General features: G+C 42.4%; 1 protein-coding gene across 1 annotated transcript in view; it reads left to right on the forward strand.

Moving 5' to 3' along the window:
• The window catches only part of MTBP (MDM2 binding protein), a 56,721-nt gene that overhangs the window by 13,953 nt on the left and 22,349 nt on the right, over positions 1 to 20,419 (forward strand). The window contains exons 8-15 of the mRNA XM_015412025.1: positions 160 to 274; positions 1,532 to 1,654; positions 1,958 to 2,052; positions 3,764 to 3,836; positions 5,090 to 5,207; positions 5,982 to 6,155; positions 11,943 to 12,053; positions 14,734 to 14,883. Of these exons, the coding sequence (XP_015267511.1) occupies positions 160 to 274; positions 1,532 to 1,654; positions 1,958 to 2,052; positions 3,764 to 3,836; positions 5,090 to 5,207; positions 5,982 to 6,155; positions 11,943 to 12,053; positions 14,734 to 14,883 (959 nt within the window). The remainder of the gene's footprint in view (positions 1 to 159; positions 275 to 1,531; positions 1,655 to 1,957; positions 2,053 to 3,763; positions 3,837 to 5,089; positions 5,208 to 5,981; positions 6,156 to 11,942; positions 12,054 to 14,733; positions 14,884 to 20,419) is intronic.

The raw sequence follows: 20,419 nt of genomic DNA on the forward strand, positions 1-20,419 counted from the left end.
ACCCCTTTGCAGTTAGCCTGTTCCTGAAAGAAATTAACCATTATTTGTGGGGAAATAATTTGCTTAAATTAACTTTTTTATAAATCAGCTTATCACTCAGAGAGTTATGGAGACTGAGTGAAAGATCCCCCACTCATTCATGTTTTCTTCTTTTCATAGTTGGCAGAAAATTGCCGATTATCTGTCTGCACATATTGTGGCTCCTGAAAACCTAAACAATAGTATTGATCCAAGAGAACTATGGAGAGGAAGGATTCAGATATGGGAGCAAAAGGTACTATATTGCGACTGGTATGAACAACTGGAAATAAGAGAGGAGGAGGAACAAAAAGATGATTATGAAATAGACAGAGGTGTCGTCCTCTCTTATTCCCCACATCTGGAGATTTGGGGGCAGGGGGGAAAATTGTGAACAAAAGTAGCGGGAGGTGAAAATTAGGCAACACGTTCTGACCTTATTTATATGCTCCCCAAACCCTCAGGCCATTTGATGGGTAAATGATAGATGGGAAAACTTGCAACTCAACCCATTCAATACCAACTTGAGCACATATTCAAGAACGAGCTTGTGACTCTCCTTAAAACTACCCCTAACATTCAAACTTGGTACAAGAAGCTGTGGAATCAGTTCATTATGGAAAGCATCACTGATAAAGTTAACAGAAATAAAAGGAACGTCGTACATTTTGGGTTCGAAGCCAAATGGTTGCCAATTTTAGAAGCTCTATCAGACAAAAATATTATTTCAGTATCCTGGGATAACTATGTTAAATGGTTGTGAGGATTTTTTAATGGTTCAAATAAAGTACAGTAAGTAGGCTTTGGTAAAACTTGATTTGTGGGTAGTACTTTGTGTTTAATATGGTTAGATATATCATTGAATGTCTACAGATATTCTTGAGGGCAGAAGACACTTGGTTGTATCTAAAGCAACAAACAGTACAGGCATCAATTACAAATTGAGGCTAAAATAAGTCACTTTGTTCAAAGATTTATTGAAGAATGTATCATTCTTTAAAGCTTACTTTTTTGTAATTAGTGTGTTGGTTTGAATGTATAACTGTTCATATGACCTTTGTATATTTTTACTGTTATATTTGTTTTATTGTTTTAATCCTACCAATAAAATGTTAATGAGGAGGAAAAAAAACTACTTCTGCTGCAGTGTTCCCTCTAATCTGAGTTAGTGTGAGCTAGCTCACAGTTTTTTAGCCTCCAGCTCACAAATTTTTGTCTTAGCTCAGGAGGGATGGTTCCAGAGCAAACGAATTTATGCAGTAGCCAAATCTCTCACTCACAACTTTAATGCCAGTAGCCCACTAAGTAGAATTTTTGCTCACAAGACTCCAGAGCTTAGAGGGAGCTTTGCTCTGCTGTCCTAGAAATGCACCTTATACTTACCTTTGTTTTTATTACTGTAATGATTTATTTTAATTTTTTTAGTTTCTTTTTAAGGTTTTGCTTTAATGAATAATTTTTTTTTAAGTTCTGGCTTTTGCATTTATTTTCCTCTAAATACTCTGTCTTTCAGTTTGGCTCTGAAATTACCTTTCCAGATTTCTGTATAAGAAGTACTACAGCGGGAAGGCTATTCAGTACTTTGTATTTTGACAAAACTGAACGGACAAAGAGTACGAATGCTCGCTTGCCTAAGGTAAAAGCGTGCACTTGATCTTTCTCGGTCTGTATTGCAGTTGGCATTTCCCACCTATTTCCAGCAGTGGTCCCTACTACTACTCAGGGTGCTGCTTTGGAAAGCCTCCTGACTTCCAAGACAGAGGTTTTCAAGCTGTGCTGTGGGCTCCTACCGGGAGGGGGCACTGTGCATTGCTGATATTTTAGATCCCAGCCATAACTTACAGAACTTCTGTCCCATATTTTGGTTAGAAGAATTAATAACGTGTTTCAGATAAACAAAATAATATCAAAATAACTTTTTCAACTAAATGCCTTTCAGGTTTTCCTTTATTATAGTCCTGCATTGAAATTTGTACAGATGGTACGGCTGTCTGATATGCCTTCGTGTTTCGTGTCGGACCTTCACTTTGATCTGTATCCTTTTGTTGCCAAGTTCGTTTCGTTTGACAGGTGTTTTGAGTGCCCCTGATTACACTGGGCTAGTGGTGATATTTCCGGAGCAGGATATTTTTTGAGAGTTTTTGCATACATGAACACATACTTGGGCTTGATTTTGGCAGAGGAGGAAAAACTATAGCAAATATTCTCAAGTTGTTCTTTCTGGTTAGGTTTATTTTTATATAGTTAAGATTCAAGTCAATCAAAAAGCATCTGTGAAATATTGTATGTATAGATCAGGAATATAAATAGTTACAGCAATAGCAGTAAGAACAAGATGTTAAGGTTTATAATTATGAAACAGTGCCAAATGCTTCCAGCCATTGGCTAGAATTGTCCTGTATGGGTCATTGATATTCCTTATTCTAGAACCCTCACAAGAAACTGTTCCACAAATCCATATCATGTAGGACACTTAATTTGGGGCATGCAAATTTGAACTGTGTCTTAACAGAAAAGAAATGTGAAAGACTTCCTTCAAGAGGTATAACATTTTCCATATGCTGTGACTGTAAAAGGATTGTTTGGTTTCTTAATTAACCTGTCCCAGAGTTTTGGAACTTGATGAAATACCCTGCTTTGGCAAGTGAGATATTGAGCTATCTTCATAGAAGCTCATTGTTCTTTTGATTTAAATCATGAAAGCTGCAGTGATGCTCTTGCCAAGAAAGCTGAGCCTATACAATAGGGACTGAACTTCTGTCATGCACGTCTGTCCTGTGGCAACTTTTAAAAGAAAGCAAATAAATATAGGTGGACACTTTGTCTAAGTTCATATTTCATGCTCCCTGTAGATGCCTCCCTATATATCATGTTCTGAAATGCAATCCTTTTCTTTCTTTCTTTGTACAAAAAAGAAAGAAAAATATTGGTGTGAATTATTCCATTGCAGATATGGCCCTTCCGGGGAAAGCTTGCCTATATCTGGGCTAGTACATGCTGTTTTTCAAATATTCAGATTATATAGCACTGGGAAGTGCATGAACCAGAGGTATTTAAAACTTTAAGCAAAGCAAAGACACTGGAGTAAGATTCTGCTGTCTTTTGGTGAACATGGAGCTGTGTAGGGTATTTGAACATGACCAAATTTATGGGAAGCTCTCGGGAGAATAGGAATATCAGTAAGATCTAGAATTGTCTAATAAAGTTTCGTATGTGTATAGTACAGACCTACACTGATGGTCAGTCCATACAGCAGAGCTACATTCTGTTGTATTTACATAAATTTGGGGCTTTCAGGGAAATTTAGAGTTTCAGAGCTACGGGAATTAATAGATTATCACAGTTACCTAATAGTAAATTCCCATGTAATAGTACTTCCTTCTAACAGAAATGAAAGATGGTAATGGTAATATAGCGACAAGCCACATGAAATATAGCGGCTAAACAGGTATTCTTATTTTTGCCACTTTTTAATGAACTCTGTAAGTCATAATTTCTATGACTGAAGATGTGGGGGGGGGGGCAGGGGCTTGCTGACTGTGCATCTCGGTGTCGGGCTTTTGCAGCAGTAAATCACGATAACGCCATAAATTGGATCTCCTTGTAATGGTGGATTTAATGGGTTTGGGCTTCTAACACATAAAGAGACATCTAAATAATGCTGTACTGTTGCAGAATGTATAAATGGAAACGTTAACACTTCATGGCTATTTGTGAAGATGTGCTTTCTTAACCCAGTGCGTAGAAGCTTGGCAAGGACCAGTGCCAAAGACAAGTCTATGCTCTTTTGGAGTCAGATGTCTTCCCTGCCTGGAAAGGTATATTGCTTCTTCATCTTAGCAACAAAATAAATTGCAGTACATTTTTAACATCCACTGCAGAATGACCCTGCATGGTATGTTGCCTCATTTCAAAGTGTAAATTTTAATTATAAGTACCACAGCATTAGATTCAGTTCATATACTTTTTAAAAATATATATATTTATTAGTTTTCACACATACATAACCATTGGTTCATTTGTATACATATATTTTAGAGTCTTTTATCTATTTCCTAGCCAATTCAGTACAAATACTTAATAGCAATTGACTTGAAATTACTTTTTCCCTGGCACATGCATCTGATTTGTCTGACAATAGTTTCTCTTCAGGTAATTAGATTAGGGAAGAATATTTGAGGAATAGTAAAAAAATTACTATCTAGAACTTCATAAATCTGGGTAAAACTAATGATTGCTGGATCGTTAGCTGGATGTCTGGAACTGTAACTGTATGAGCCAGTTTGTTGTAGTGGTTAAGTGCGCGGACTCTAATCTGGGAGAACCGGGTTTGATTCCCCACTCCTCCACTCGCACCTGGCTGGATGACCTTGGGCAAGCCGTAGTTCTGGCACAGCTGTTCTTGAAAAAGAGCAGTTTCTGTCAGAGCTCTCTCAGCCCCACCTACCTCACAGGGTGTCTGTTGTGGGGAGGGGAAGGGAAAGGAGTTTGTAAGCCGCTCTGAGACAACTTTGGGTAGTGAAGAGCGGGGTATAAATCCAATCTCCTCCTCCTCCTCCTCCTCCTCCTCCTCCTCCTCTTCTTCCTCTTCTTCTTCCTCTTCCTCTTCTTCTTCTTCTTCTTCTATGAGGAGGGGACATTTTGACATAAAAGCATGGTTCAAAGTTCAGCCCTAGGGCTCAAAAAGCAGCACCAATGAAACAACATAAAATGAAGTTGCATTCACTGAAATTCACCAGCCTTTGCAAATGTACCATGATGGCAAAAGGACAAACTTTAGTCGTATGCAAGTAGGTATTCCAAAAGACGTTCAGGCATGGTGAGGTTTTAGTGGGAGGGACTCCCATCACTGAAGCTGCCTGGTTAGGGAGAAAGGCGGGTTATAAATTTTGTAAATAAATACTTAGCCGACTTGGTAACTATTCTATGTGAACCTGATGCCTACTTCACAACTTTAAGAAAGTGCCCTCAGAGGATTAAATTCTCAGGTAATATCTTACCCTTCATAGGTGTCTCTTGGGATGCTCATCCATAATGAAAAACATAAGGTGTATGTGTGCTTTTCCTATAGGTTGGAGCTCTGTTTGTATTGCCCTGCAGTGTGAGTGGAATGTTGATACCTTTGCCTACCCAATTAAGTACAAAAAAATGGAAGGAGTATATAGCCCAGAAACCTAAAGTCATCAGTGGTGAGTAAATGCATGCATGCATCTTTAAACCACATACTAAGTTTTCCTGTCTTTTGTAGTCAAGTTAACTGCCTGTTTTGGTTCCAGCTGTGCACAGGGGTGATTCTGACAATTTGTTGTGCATCTAGGCAGCCCTAGCTGTCGGTGGGCAAGTAGTCATTCAGACAAACATAATGCAGCCATTATAATCATGATTATGACCGGCAGCAATTGTTATGACTGCTGCTGTTAGAACAGCTTCCCGGACAAGGAAATCTGTGTTGGTATTGCCAGCAGCATTCATCCATTCTTTTTAAAACATTTAATTCCTTAACGAATTGCTTACTGCTTATTTCAAATACCTTATGATATTTTGCAGCTTAGCCATGCTCTGTGAAGGGTGGGATATAAATTGTTTAAATGAAAAAAAAAATCAGGACAGTGAAAGAGAGACATAGTCTCATTTCCTTTGGTTGTTAAACCAGGAAACGCCTTTGATTGTAAACTTCCTCATACAAATAAGGTTCGGACACCTGGAGGATCCTTTGATCTGAATACATGAAGAAGTTTGTTAATTATAAAGACGCAAGTGTGAGTGTGTGAGTATGTGAGTGTGTGTGTGTCAATGAAAGTCATTTGAGTACACTTGCTATTTTTTTAAAAAAACCCTCTGGCATTGACAATCCTAAATATAGAGATTTTTCACCTTGTATACCTGAAAAATTGTTGCTAACATTAATAAAGTACCTGATTTTTTTCAATTCATTCATGTTTCCCCCCCCCCCTTTTTCCTAGTTCCAGAAGTTGAACTAAAAGGAGAGACTTGCAACAATTATTTCTTAGTGCAGGGTGATGGCTGTGGAGGCTGTAAAGCAACATTGATCTATTCAGCCAATCAGATAAATGGCTCAGTCGGCCTTGCTGAAACAATTGGAAAACGGACAATAAACACTGAGGAAGCTGAAGAAAGTAAGTCGATTTTTGAGCATTTGATGGGGGTGGAAAACATTGACAGTGTTTGTGTCCTTAATTAGAAAGAACAAAATTCTACAGAGGATTTTTTTTCTTGAACTTAATAATGGGCACTTGGGGTCTTTAAAACTCTTTGAATTTCTTTGAAAATTAAAGATACTCAAGCATGTTAAGGTAAAGGTAAAGGTTCCCTTGCTCGAAAGCCAGTCGAATCCAACTCTAGGGTTGCGGGGCTCATCTCTGGTTCAAAGCCGAAGAGCCAGCGCTGTCCGAAGACGTTTCCGTGGTCATGTGGCCGGCCTGACTAAACACCAAGGCGCACGGAACGCTGTTACCTTCCCACCAAAGTGGTACCTATTTATCTACTTGCAATTTCTTGCTTTCAAACTGCTAGGTTGGCAGGAGCTGGAACTAGAGATGGGAGCTCACTCCATCTTGCGGCACCCGGGTCTCGAACTGCTGAACTACTGACCTTCCACAGCCTGCAGTTCAGCATCTTAACCACTTGAGCCACTGCAGCTCAAGCGTGTTACTTAAAAGTAAACTTCATAATCAACCTTTCCTATTCACTCTTTCAACCAGAATGTGATCTGTGATGCCTATGTACTGCTTTGTTCTCCTGTGTAGCTGCTGACTTACTGAGATGACAGTTGGAATCTCTGTTGAAGATACAATCCTGTTAGGGGTCATTCTTTCTCATTATGTTTTCCAGCACACGGGGCCTCTCATTCCCAAACCAGAGGTTCTGCCCAGCACAGCCTTAATTTTGTTGTTTTCTGAACATTGGTGACTCTTCTTTTCTCATTCACAACATCCTACAAAAATAGCTAGGCAGTGTAGTGCAGCAAAAAAGATACAATCTTTTACAACCATTTTAATATCCCCCTGGCTTCTGAATCATTTGGCAACATGGAATGGGTAGAGTGTAGTGATAGGAAAGTACTGGGGAGGGAAGATCCAAATTCAGATCCCTGCTTGGCTATGAAGTGCACTTGAGGGGAAGACCTTCAGCCAGTCTTCCAGTGTAACCTACCTCGCAGGGTTATTCTGAGGGTGAGTCTCTCTGAACGAATTTAAATATTTATGAAATAAAAATATGTTGCGGCACCTGCCTTTCTGAAAAAGTCATGATGCTCTAGTTCTCATGACGTGGCATGGTGTCTGCAGCAAGACCTGTGGGTACTTTAATATAAAGGGATTTGTGGGAGGCCCTAGCTCAGGGCTGGATCACATGCTGGGCATACAGAAGGTCCCAGGTTCAGTCTCTGGCTTCTCTAGTTGTCAGGGTTTCTGGGTAGTAGCATTATGTAAGAACTAGAGTATTGATTTCAGGGGTGGAAAATGGTCAGTAAAATCAGTAAAAGTCAGGTTTTTTTCATCTTGGTCAGTCATTTGTCAGTTTTTTAAAAAATTGGTCAGTAAAGTCAGTACTTCTTTGATTTTTGTGAATGCAGTTTGTGTTTTTCTGTTTTCATGACTGCATTTTTGGGGAAACATGATGACTTCCAGTGAGAAGACAGATTGTTTTCAGTTTAGGTATGAAGTACCTTCTTCACCCAAAGAGTGATTAACACTTGGAATTCACTGCCACAGGAAGTGGTGGCGGCTACAAGCATGGACGGCTTCAAAAGGGAATTAGATAGGCATATGGAGCAGAGGTCCATCAGTGGCAATTAGCCACAAGGTATAGATAGGGGCTCTGGGGCAAGTGATGCTCTGTCTTCTTGGTGCTTGGGGGGGTCAACAGTGGGAGGGCTTCTAATGTCCTGGCCCCACTGCTGGACCTCCTGATGGCACTGGTATTTCTGGCCACTGTGTGACACAGAGTGTTGGACTGGATGGGCCTTTGGCCTGATCCAACATTGGCATCTCTTATGTTCTTATGTTAAGTACTTTGAGGACTTTGTTCCTAAGAGTAAAAATGATTTGGGGAAATCTTCCACAAATTATAGAAACATAATTAACTTCTTAAAACATGAGGCAATGAAAGTAGAGGTAATGGATATTGTGGGATTCAACATGGCACAGCTCATGCTAGAAGGAGTTGAGAAAGCAATGGAAGAAGAGGACAAGGGAACAATGCTTGTAGATGCGGTGCAGAAAACTGTTGAGAACCGAAAGAATTCATGAATAACTTCATTTATTTCTTCAATTTATACCCTGCCCTCCCTGCCAGAGTGGGCTCAGGGTGGTTTACAAAGAGATTAAACATATAGGCAACAAATTATATACAATCTTAAAACAAATAATAAAACTCTACATTATCATAAAGTGCTAGTAAGTGATCAGGTACTTATAAGAATGTTTACAGAAGGCAGAACCAATACTAGTGTTGTAATCAGATGATCTATATTGGTGGTTGGCTCATCTTGGTCTCTATATTTAGGCAACAGCACAGGCTGCTGGTGGTAAGCCAAGGACCAGGGCACTGTCACTTCTCAGTTATTTAATGTTATTTGGTGCGGTTCCTTAGTCAAAGGCCTTGTGGAAGAGCTCCATCTTGCAGGCCCTGCAGAAATGTAAAAGGTCCCGAGGGCCCTGATCTCTTCTGGGAGCTCATTCCACCAGTACGGAGCTACCACTGAGAAGGCTCTGGTCCTGGTTGTGGCCAGCCTGGCACCTTTAAGATCTAGGAGGCCAATCAATTTTGTGACCCTGAGCGCAGTGCTCTCTGGGGAGCATGTGGGGAAAGGCATTATCTCAGGTATGTGGCCTCTGACCATGGGGCAGCCCCATGTAGAGAGCATTGCAGTACTCCAATCTCGAGGTGACCATTGCATGGATCACTGTCGCCAAGTCGTTGCATTCGAGGAAGAGAACCAACTGCCTAATCAGCCAGAGGTGGTAGAAAGGATCTAGAATGGAAGTGTCATCCAAAAAGCTCCGTAGCTGAATTGCCATGGCCCTCTCAATTATTTTGCCCAAATAGGGCAGATTGGAGACTGGCCTGTAATTAGCCAATTCAGCTAGATCCAGAGATGGCTTTTTCAGGAGGGGACGAACCACAGCTTCCTTGAGTGCCCTAGGGACCTGTCCTTCCGAGAGGGACTTTGATAATCTACCCTAGGGCATCTCGAAACCCATCACAGCCAGCTTTAATTAGCAATGATGGGCACGGGTCAAGGCAGCACATGGTAGGGCATACAGTTAAGAGCAGTTTGTCAACTTCTTCCAGGCTGAGCAGACTGAAATAATCCATAACCTGACTAGAAGACATACATGGAGCCTCGAGTTCACTTACTGTCTCAACTGTGGTGGGGAGGTCATGGCAGAGCGACAGAATTTTATCTGCAAAGTAGCTCTCAAAGGCCTCACAGCCAGTGTCCAATTCCCTAACATTTGGTCTGCCTTGTGGCAGAACAGTCATAGACCGAATTATTCTAAATAATTGGGCTGGGCATGAGCTTGCATAATACTCTGACTGCCATCTCATAGGAGCTCATATATGTCCTATAAGATGTTCTTTTGACTTCATCGCGGGCGCATTGCTACTGTCTCTCTAGCCATCTTAGCCTTTGCTTCATCAGCTGCAACTCCTGGGTAAACCAAGGAGCCAGCCTAGAGTGAGGGCGCAGAGGGCGTCGGGGAGCGATCTCATTGATGGCTGCCAAGAGTCAGCTGTGCCAATCCTCCACAAGCTCGTCTAACGAGCTGCCAGGGGGCATCGGATCCCGCAGGGCCATTTGAAGCCACATAGGGTCCATTTGGCTCCATGGGCAAGCTGAAATCTGCTCGCCGCCCAAACAGGGTTGGGCTGAAACATTCAGATGGGCCTTCAGGGCATGATGATCTGACCATGACACTGCTGAGGCAGTGAGCCGGTCCACTGTGACCCCTGCCGCGAAGATCAGATTGAGCGTGTGTCCGGCCCGGCGAGTGGGAGTCATTACATATTGGGAGAGTCCCAGCGCCACCACGGATGGCACTGGGTCCATCGCCTGAGTGGAGGCCACATTGTCTGGGCATTGAAATCACGCAGGACAATCGGTCTAGGGTGTTCCAATGCCCAGCCCAACACGGCCTCCACCAGGAATGGCAGGCTCCTGGCCGGTTCTTTTTTCATCAAAAAACCAAGTACAAGCAAAGACAAGTATTACCTTACAGTAATTATGTTTTGTTGTCATAATTATTACTTTATGTTTGGTTTTTAACATGTTTTTGCTGTTTTATTATCTTCAGTATGTGATTATTTTTAAAAGGGAATCTTTTTTTGCCTTCAATGTTGTACAATAATGAAAAAATTGTCCTCTGTTCTTTAAAAAAAATCAATAAAAAGGAGTGCAATCCTTTTATCTGGGTCACATCTAACTATGGGACTGGCTATGGGGATGGTGGAGGCCAGATAAAAATAATTTTTAATGTAGTCCTAGTTTTACATTTAAAATGCTAGCTTATCATTAGGCTGACATTACATTGTTCAGTAATTTATCAGTTTTTTGTCAGTATTTGGTCAGTTTTTTTGGAATTTTGGTCAGTAAAATCAGTATTTTTGACCCTCTGACTAGTTTCCACCCCTGTGATTCTAATCAGAATGGACAATAGTGACCTTGGTGGACCTGGTATAAGACGGCTTCTTATGTTTCTCACCCCTGAAAGTTAGGCTTTTGAATGAGTCAGCAGATGGTCCTTGATCTCCTTTGATGGCTGGCTTATTGCCACATGGAGGCTAAAGAATGAAATGTTCAAAAAGGTACACGGGGGATTTAAATACCCCGAAAAGCGCTTACCTCTGGCATTCATTGGAGGAGACGGTGAGCCTGAGAATCTCGTTGGGCCTGCCAGCAGTGGTGGCGTCGTTGTAGCCCAGGAGCCATGCTGGGCCTGGTGATTAAGTGGGAGGGGAAATCCTCCCCCCCCCCCTGATTCCGGCAGCCGCTGTGGGCCTGAGTGCCCAAGTGGTGGATGCCGACAGCCTAGGATCAGAAGAAGAGGACTCCAGCAGCCGCTCCAAAGCTTGGAAGCCGCCAGCCGGCCCAACCATGTTGGTGGAGTTTGGATGCTGCCGGTAGGCATGACTCTGGTAGTGGTGGAGCCTGGCAGCCATTCCAAGTATGGCTGTGGTGGCGGCGGAGCCCAGCAGACGCTCAGATCCCAGCCACGGTGGCAGCAGAGCCCGGTAGCTGCTCCTGGCCTGGCTGCAGCAGTGGCAGAGCCCGGCAGCCCTTCAGGGCGTTGCACTTGATAGTGATGGGGGGGGAGTGGAATCCCCCACCACAATTTTTTTTGGGGGGCCCCATTTGTCTGTCTACTAGTAGCAACGTATAGCCCCTATCTCTGGTAAGAAATCAAAAAGCTTCTGGGCGGCTGGGAGCTCCTTGCATGCCAGAGGCTGCTTGGGCTTGGAGCAGCTCCTAGACACCGCTGGCCAGGCCCAGAGGTGAATGATTGGGGGGGGGGGAGCAATAAGGGGGAATGGGATTCCCCCCCTTCTTGTCTCTCCTATGCTTCGCCTGTGGTCTGCTTGTGGCATATTCTGAATTGTACTACTGGCTGCTGGATGGGGAAGGAATAGCTATAGTCCAGCTTTTGGAGAAGAGATGGGGGTGGCTTCCGTTTCTGTTCCTGTGAAATGCTGAGGTTCTCTGAATTGGCCTTAGGTAACCCATTCTGTTTTTGAGTATTAAACCCACGCAAAACTATAACTGCGTTGGGTAAAACTTGTGTGATGTTTTACTCAAGGGTGTTAATCCAGGATGCTTAATGCCAACGTGACTCATATTGTTTTTATCATGTTGTGATTTGTTGGATTGTCTTTTGTCTCATGAAATCCCCCCCCCCTTACAGGTATGGCTGAAGAGATCATTAGATCTCTTCCATTTGTCAGTGGAGAACAGATCCTACAGAGGGAGAAGAAACTGGCTTGTATCCAGGCGTTAGCTTTGAATCAATGCCTAAGTAAGTAACTGAAAGAACAGCTGCCAGCCTGTGAGCTGATACATAACAATTTAATCATAATTTAGGTTTAATTTGACAGTATTTACGTTACACTCTTGGGGAAACAACATTCAAGCGGTGTTTTAAAGTGTTTTCATTAGGAAAATGTGGGATTATGCATCTAAGGAGTTTTCTGCCCGTATGATGTCTCTAAAAACAGATGTTGACTTCTCTCTGTTATTTTTGCAAGGAATGTTTTCCTGTTACTACTTTCAGAGCAGATACCCAACCAGAGGGTGAACCTGGAGCTAAGCTATACAATACAAGAGAAAAACTAAAACAAAACAATATTTTTTTAGTGAAATATGGGTTGTCAGGCCTTCAGCCAGACTCATCAGCTGTGCCTTCACCCAGGTGTTCAGTATGCAGACTGTGGGAGTTGATAGGGGTTAAAGAAATATGAGCTTGAAGAAATATATCCTGTCCCTTTAAAAAGTAAAGGTAAAGGTTTCCCTTGCTCAAAAACTAGTCAAATCCAACTTTAGGGAGCAGCGCTCATCTCCATTTCCGAACCCAAGAGCCAGCGCTGTCCGAAGACATTTCCGTGGTCATGTGGCTGGCATGACTAGACGCCAATGTGCACGGAACCTTCCCACTGAAGTGGTACCTATTCATCTATTTGCAGTTTCTTGCTTTTTAACTGTTAGGTTGCCAGGAGCTGGGGCCAGAGACGGGAGCTCACTCTGTCACGCAGCACTCGGGTCTCGAACTGCCGAACTACAGACCTTCCTGTCTGCAGCTCAGCGTCTTAACCTCTGAGCCACTGTGCCCCCACCCCGTCCCTTTACTAATAGCTTAATATGTAGAAATGGGCAACTGAAGCTTTTCGTAGCATGGAGGTGAATAACATTGTGCGAGCCCAATATTAAAGTGACAGAACATTTCTTTTGTCTTTAGGGATTTGGTAAGTCTAGTGGATGAAGATGCTCAGCTTTGTGCCGTAAAATGCCTTTACCTGCTGATTTTTGCATACCAAGCTGCAGCCAGTCGCTGTCATTGTAATAAATCTGAGCAAGAGATGATGGGGAAAGAAAGATTCCTTCTTTGCCTCAAGTGCAGAAAAGCAGTCTGTTACACTTAGCTGCAGCTACTGAGTAGACTGCAGACTTGTTGGTTCTTTGCTTAGAACCCATAGAAGAGCCGGACCAACTACACACACAAACCCCAAGTTAGGTTTATGAATCAAACTGGTTTATTTAGCACAACAGCACAATATACTAACAAGAGCAAATGATCAAGGAGAAACATACAAAACACATTCTGTTACTTCACCGTGAGGATCAAGGGTACCAACTGATGCTACAGGTGGCCTGGCCAGCCGGTCACTTCTGAGGCCATGTGCGGTCTTCTCAAGGATAGCAAGGAAGAAACTAGCACCCCACAGTCATGCTTAGCTCTGCTCCTGCTGTGGACAGAAAGCACAGAAGCGACTTTGGATTCTTAGGCTGATGTCTTTGCTCTCTGCGCTTCTCTCTTCCTGGATTGCTTTGTGTTCCCATTGGCTAGTTGGTCCACTTCTCAGGAGAAATGTTCCTATCACTTTCAGTGATCCCCTTGGAACTGTTCCTTCCGCACATGTTCTGACCACATCTGGTCTAGAGCAAGCATAGTTTCAAATGCACACGTGAAGAAAAGGCTTCAGCAAAATTTAGCAATCCCTAATCACTCCTGTTTCACCTTCCTCCAGACTATGATTACATCTTGCTGTTCTAAAATTGCTTTACCTAAGCCATTCTCCAATTTTCCAGACATTCATGCCAGTGAGCCCTCTAAACACCTTGGCCAGTTTCAACCACAACTCCTCTTTTCTCTTGTTTCCAGATATTTACCAGAGGTTTATTCCGTGTCTCTTAATCACAACTAAGCAACCTCCTATTTTGAAACATGAGCTCCTTTACGACTGTAATCTTCCCTTTCTCAGCTGGAGCTTTTGAGACTTTTTTTTAAAATTCAGCCAAAGTCTAACTTGGGACTGGTGTGGGGGTTCTCAGACCCAAAATTCAGGGGTTCACTTGTTGCAAGCAAATACCCTGTACAGGAGCAAGACTGATCCATAGTGAAAGTAAAGGGAATTCCATTGCTCGTGGTTCCATGGTATCCACAATCTTGTCACAGTTTCTGAACAGTAAATGCAAGATACCTTTGATATTTAGGTAATTCTGTCTTAATTCCAATGAGTTTTTTGCTCCGGAACTGTCCCCCCACCCAGAATATCACCTCACCAGTGGTTAAAAACCTTCTGCTATTGAACTTAGGGTGTTATCTTCCATTTTTCTACTGTATCCACAGCCTTCTTTAATAAAATAAACTGTCCCCCCATTGGTTTGTTATCTGCTTGAACTTTTATTACAGAGGAATTTCTGAGTATTTCTGAACATGTATGAAGAAAATTCATTGTTAATATTCTGCGGGGAGAGACAAATGGAAATTTTCTTTATAGATAAGGTAGCTTTTAAAGGTAATTCATATATGTAGCTCCAGCCCTTTTAAAACTAGCGGTGTTCTGTTTGTGGCTATGAAGTACATCGATAGCAATATCTGTACATCTAGTGTTTAAAGGTACCTTGTCAATGTTGTTGTAAAGCTCAGCAGTGCTTTTGTGTGTATGTGTGTGTGTTTTTAATAGAGAGGCAGCAAACAGCCAAACCATCCCTGATTGTTTCAGCTGAGGAACTGAAATGCATGTTAACACGAACCAGGGAACGTTTTTTAGAGTTGTGGAATGCTAGCCTTCCCAAGAGTGATTGTCCAATAACAGCTGTCAAAAACAAAGGTCACGGGACAAGTTGTGGTAGGTATCTTTTTTGTGTGTTATGTGGCTTTAATATCACCATTTGGAAAAATGCTGCCAATATCATGAAGTTACTTCTCCTTGATAGCATCAGTAGTTGTGTGCGTGTGTCACCACTTTGCTGACATTTAATTTGAATTCACTCAACAAGAACTAATCTTTGTTGCTTTCCTGTACACATGGTTGTCGTATACGTATAGTGTCAGATCAGTGTTTTCTTCTACTCTCATCAATTTAATGCAACATACCAGAGAGAAATAGGGAAGGGAGTTATCTTTGGAGGGGGATTGTAAAGTACCATGTCTTTCATAGTTTACTAGAAGATAAAATTATTAAGGTGTCTTCGTGATAGGCAGCACGGGTGCTATAGTTCGAATCTAATTCTTTCCCCCCTTCCCCCCCAAAAAAGATAGGGGCAGGGCTTGGATAGCAAGCTGATGCTTCAAGGCAATGCCTAGGGGGTAAATGGGAAATGTAGGGCATTATTCCTAATGATCTTGCACACAAAAATGTGTGCCTTTTTAATGAATTGCAAAGTAGTCTGATTTTGTTTTCTAATTCAAACCCCACATTTCGAAGTTGGCAAAAGCAGCTTAAAACAAAATTCAGATATGAAAGCACAAAACAATCAAACTTGCTACTTGCTACAAGTGCTACTAGTGTTATGATCTGCTGTTATTTTAAGTTGCTGTTCTGTCTTTACAGACCTTTTACTCCATTCAGGCATCTGATGGTATATTTTGCTCTCCAAATTGTAACTGGTAAATTATACATCTGTACTCTGATTACTCAAGATTTGTAGTAATGCAGTTACAGCAATAAGCTACATGCATAAGGGCATCAGTTGAGGATTTTATTTTATTCTCTTTCCTTAGGAAAGGTGGTATTCCAAGCAGAACTTGTTGACTGTATTAGTCATATTTTCAGTTCAATTAAATGTGCATGCCACATATAGAAACAAATTATAGTGATACATGCAGGCTAAGGAGTTGTGGAGAAAACTGCACATGCAACAGGCACTTGGAGAGGGATGCTAAGCATTATTATCGATATGTGAATGCCAGAAATTCCAAAGGCAAAATGTGGGAATCCAAAGATTTGGTTAATTGTAGGCATATCGCAGTCCTAAATGAGCAATGAAAATCAAGAGAATATGTTTATCCCAGAATGCAGAAGGGTCAAGGAAGGGAGTTATTGAGGGCCAGATTTGCATGACTGAATGCATGAGAAAGTTTAATGGGAACAAACATTTTCCTGAAAAAAACTATGGGTAGAAATGCTAGGCTCAAAAAATGAGACCAGACCACAAAGCATCCCCTCCCCTTCAAGAACTTTGATCAGCCCTTAAGGGGAAAAAAAAAAAATCAGGGAAGGTAGCCAAAAGAGAAAATGCTGTAATAATGGATGACTTCCAGCTAACTTTACATTTGACTTCATAAGTGCACAAGCCGGTTGTGACAGAGAGACTGTATTTCTAGACATGATAAATGACTTTCCCTTCAAACAGTTCAACATGGAGCCAGCTAGCGGGGGAATTGACCCTCGACTTAACCCTGAATAATGCCCAAGATCTGAAACAAGATGTAAGTGTTGTCAAAACTTGCTGGGAACAGTGACCACAGTGCCATCAGATTTAAACATCAATCTAAGTGGAAAGTTTCCCCAGAAAGTCTGACGTGTTGCATTTAATGTCAAAAGAGGAAAGTTCTAAGAAATAGTTCAGAAAGAAGTTGAAAGGGGGGGGGGAGTCAGGAAGGTCAGATCTCTTCAGGGCAGGGGAGGATTGGAGCTAGCCAACATAATGCCATTTTTAAAAGCTCAGTCCAAAGGGAGGACTGGAAATTGCTAGTTCATTAGCCTGATATTTGCTCAGGTAAATTGGGAGAAAGGTTTAATAAACAATAAAGTCAAGACTTGATGTAGAAAAATCGCTAGTGTCTACAAAAGAAAATACTGGGTCACCAAACTTTTAAAAGCTTTTTAGAGTGCAGATGCTATGACCCTGGTGGATAATATATATCTGAACCTCCAAAAAGTTTTTACAAGGCTTCATTGAAGCCCCTGAGTAAACTGTAATCCCTGTGGTTATAGGATAAGAGTATGGGCTTGGGGAGATAGAATGGGGTGAGAGATGATGTCATAATTCATAGCTTGTGTGGGAGGGGGAGATGTGGTGGTGGGAGAACAGCAGGCCAGGGAAAGGGAAGGGATACTGTGTACAGTTCTGGTCACCGCACCTCAAAAAAGATACTATAGCACTGGAAAAAGTGCAGAAAAGGGCAACTAAAAAAAGTGGATGGAACCTTCCCTATGAAGAAAAGTTAAAGAGCTTAGGGCTCCTTAGCTTGGGGAAACAACGATTGAGGGGTGACATGACAGAGGTTTACAAAAGTATGCTTGGGATAGAGGAAGTAGAGAAAGAAGTATTTTTCTCCCTTTCTCACAATACAAGAACTTGTGGGCACTCAATGAAATTAATGAGCAGTAAGCTAACTACTTCACCCGTAGAGTGATTAACACGTGGAATTCACTGCCACAGGAAGTGGCGGCGGCTACAAGCATAGGCAGCTTTAAGAGGGGATTGGATAAACATACAGAACAGAGGTCCATCAGGGGTCTTTAGCCACAGCGTATAGATAGAAGAGTATGGGGAATTTCAGACAGCCCATATATTCCGGTACAGGAACGGTTCCCTAACGGTTTCTGGTCTGACATTTTAGACAGAACCGTTTTAGTAACAGTTCCCTACTGGAATATATTTTCACTTTCAGAAGAAACGCTTCTGTCCCGTTCAGGAAACGTGGCTGAAGCGTTTTACCTGTAAACTGCTTCCAAGAGGTCTTCAGTTTCTTGTACCATTTCTGAAGCGTGATTTCCTGCCCTTTTTCGCCTGCGCGGGCGATCGCCATCTTTTTTTTGAACAGTCGCTTTAGAGCGCTATACCGCTATAACGCAACACCAAAACAGCACTATAGCAACCCCATTGGAATGCCTGGATTCCACTGGGATACATGAGATGGCTACATCTGCCACCTGGAAACAAGTACCCCATTGGATACAGCCTTCAAGCGGGAGATCAGGGCATCAGTGATTGGTGAGATAGATGTTGCTAACCCTTCCATGCCCAAAGATGAGTCAGGGGAGGGTGATGGGTTTCAACAAGGTAGTTATGGAGACCATGACTAATAGATCAGTAGCCTCTCACACAGTCACACAAAACCACTGTAACCAGACAAGCCTACCACTCACCAACTTCAACCCACAAAGATAAGGGGCTTGCCTCCCTGCCCTTTATACCTGACCCAGCTCTGTGCCAGTCACTTCCCAGCCAATCGCCTCTTGGCATGGATGGGTGCACATCAGGCTGGGTTAGCAACATTTGTCTCACCAATCACTGATGCCCTGATCTCCCACTTGAAGCCTGTATCCAATGGGGTACTTGTTTCCAGGTGGCAGATGTAGCCATCTCATATATCCCAGTGGAGTCCAGGCATTCCAATGGGGTTGCTATAGTGCTGTTTTGGTGTTGCGCTATAGCACTCTAAAACGTTAAAAAAAAAAAGACAGAGATCACCCGCGTGGGCAAAAAAGGGCGGGGAAAAGCGGTGCAGTCTGAAATGCCAAACCGTTTCAGAGACGGCTCTTTACCAGTAGGGGAAAGGCTTGTGTGAAATGGCAGCCCTGTACCGGTTTACTCTAAGACGGATCAATAACAGCTTAAAACCGGCTTTAAAAGGGTAATGTGAAATTTCTATGTCTGGAGCAAGTGATGCTCTGTATTCTTGGTGCTCAGGGGAGCCACAGTGGGGGGGCTTCTAACATTCTGGACCCACTGGTGGACCTTCTGATGGAACCTGGGCTTTGGCCACTGTGACACAGAGTGTTGGACTGGATGGGCCATTGGCCTGATCCAACATGGCCTTCTGTTATGTTCTTATGTAACTGTACCAACAACTCACCAGGCTGTAAAATCCTGCTCCTAAGTGCCAGGTCAGTCACAGGGAAAACAGAATCCATGCAGGATCTAATCCTAGATGAGAGGGCTGATCTGGCATGTATCACTGAGATTTGGTTAGGGGAGGGGTTAGCCTCTCTTGATTGTGCCTTCGTGGCCCCACCTACACTGGCTTCTAGTTTGTTTCCAGGCACAATTAAAGGTGCTGGGCTTGACCTTCAGAGCCCTATATGGTTTGGGGCCAGCATACCTGAAGGACCACCCTAATCCCTTATCAGCCTGCCCGACCGTTATCTTTGGAGGCCCCTGTCAAATGCCCCTGCCTTTGGAGATTAGGCAGGTCGCAACTGAGGAGAGGACCGTCTCGGTACTGGCACCAAAGTTCTGGAACTCCCTCCCCAGGGTGATTTACCTGTCCCCTTCTGTTGCCATCTTCTGCCAGTGGGTATTGTTGGGCACTTCCTCAATGATCCCTCCTTCCTGAACCAATGTCTTTATGTTTAGTATGTATTTTAACTCTGTTTTTAAACTCTTTTTTTAACGTTTTAATCATGTATGTTTTATGTGTTTTTATTGTAATGGTTTTATAACGCCAAAACCAAACAAAGGTTAGTGGAAAGGAGGGCCAATATTAAAACCTTTACATAAAAAGAGGTACATGTATTTATTAATAATATCAAATTAAAACATATATAGGGGCCCAATTATAACCAATATATATAAAACATAACCATAACCAGGGCTAAAAGAGTTGACCTGACGCGTTTCGGCCGAATCGGCCTTCCTCAGAGGTCATACAAGTGTGGCTAGATGGTAAATAGTTACATTCATAAAAACACAATCAGGAATACATACAAACTATAAATTCAACAAGGACCATAAAGTAAATTGTTCAGAAGTAAAATAACCAGGCACAGGATAAATATGCACATGAAACCTTTTTAGTGCAATCACTAGCCCAGTGATTATAAAATCCACCTATGGTCCACAAATAACCTTCTTTGATTGTGTTGCCACAATATTCACAAGTAAAAAGCAGTGTTTGCATGGTTTTATAACGTACATTTACAGTGGTTTTATAATGTCATTTTATAATTATTATAATTATAATAATTAATTATAAAAATTAAATAATGTATATTTTGTTATTATTATTTATTTATTTCATTCCGTTTCTATCCCGCCCTCCCCGCACGCAGGCTCAGGGCGGCTTACAAGGCACAAAGTGCTATAAAACAGATACATTAAAACCACAGAAGTTAAAAACAATTCACAACTCACAAGATACATGGAGGACTAGACTTACACACACTCCATTACATGTCAAGAAGATGTCCAAGATCGAAATCAGAAAAGGGGGACGGCATGAGCCATGATGTTCCGATTTCTCATTAGCCTACCCCGACAGTCCTGCTCCGCATATATGCGGTGGTGGTAGTGGCGGCGGCAGCCCCTATTCAAAAGCCTGGCGGAAGAGCTCCGTCTTACAGGCTCTGCAGAACTGTAAAAGGTCCCGCAGAGCCCTGATCTCCTCCGGGAGCTCATTCCACCAGATAGGGGCCGCCACCAAAAAGGACCTGG

The sequence above is a fragment of the Gekko japonicus genome, unplaced genomic scaffold (genome assembly GCF_001447785.1).
Source record: "Gekko japonicus isolate JY-2015 unplaced genomic scaffold, Gekko_japonicus_V1.1 scaffold906, whole genome shotgun sequence".
Taxonomy (NCBI): domain Eukaryota; kingdom Metazoa; phylum Chordata; class Lepidosauria; order Squamata; family Gekkonidae; genus Gekko; species Gekko japonicus.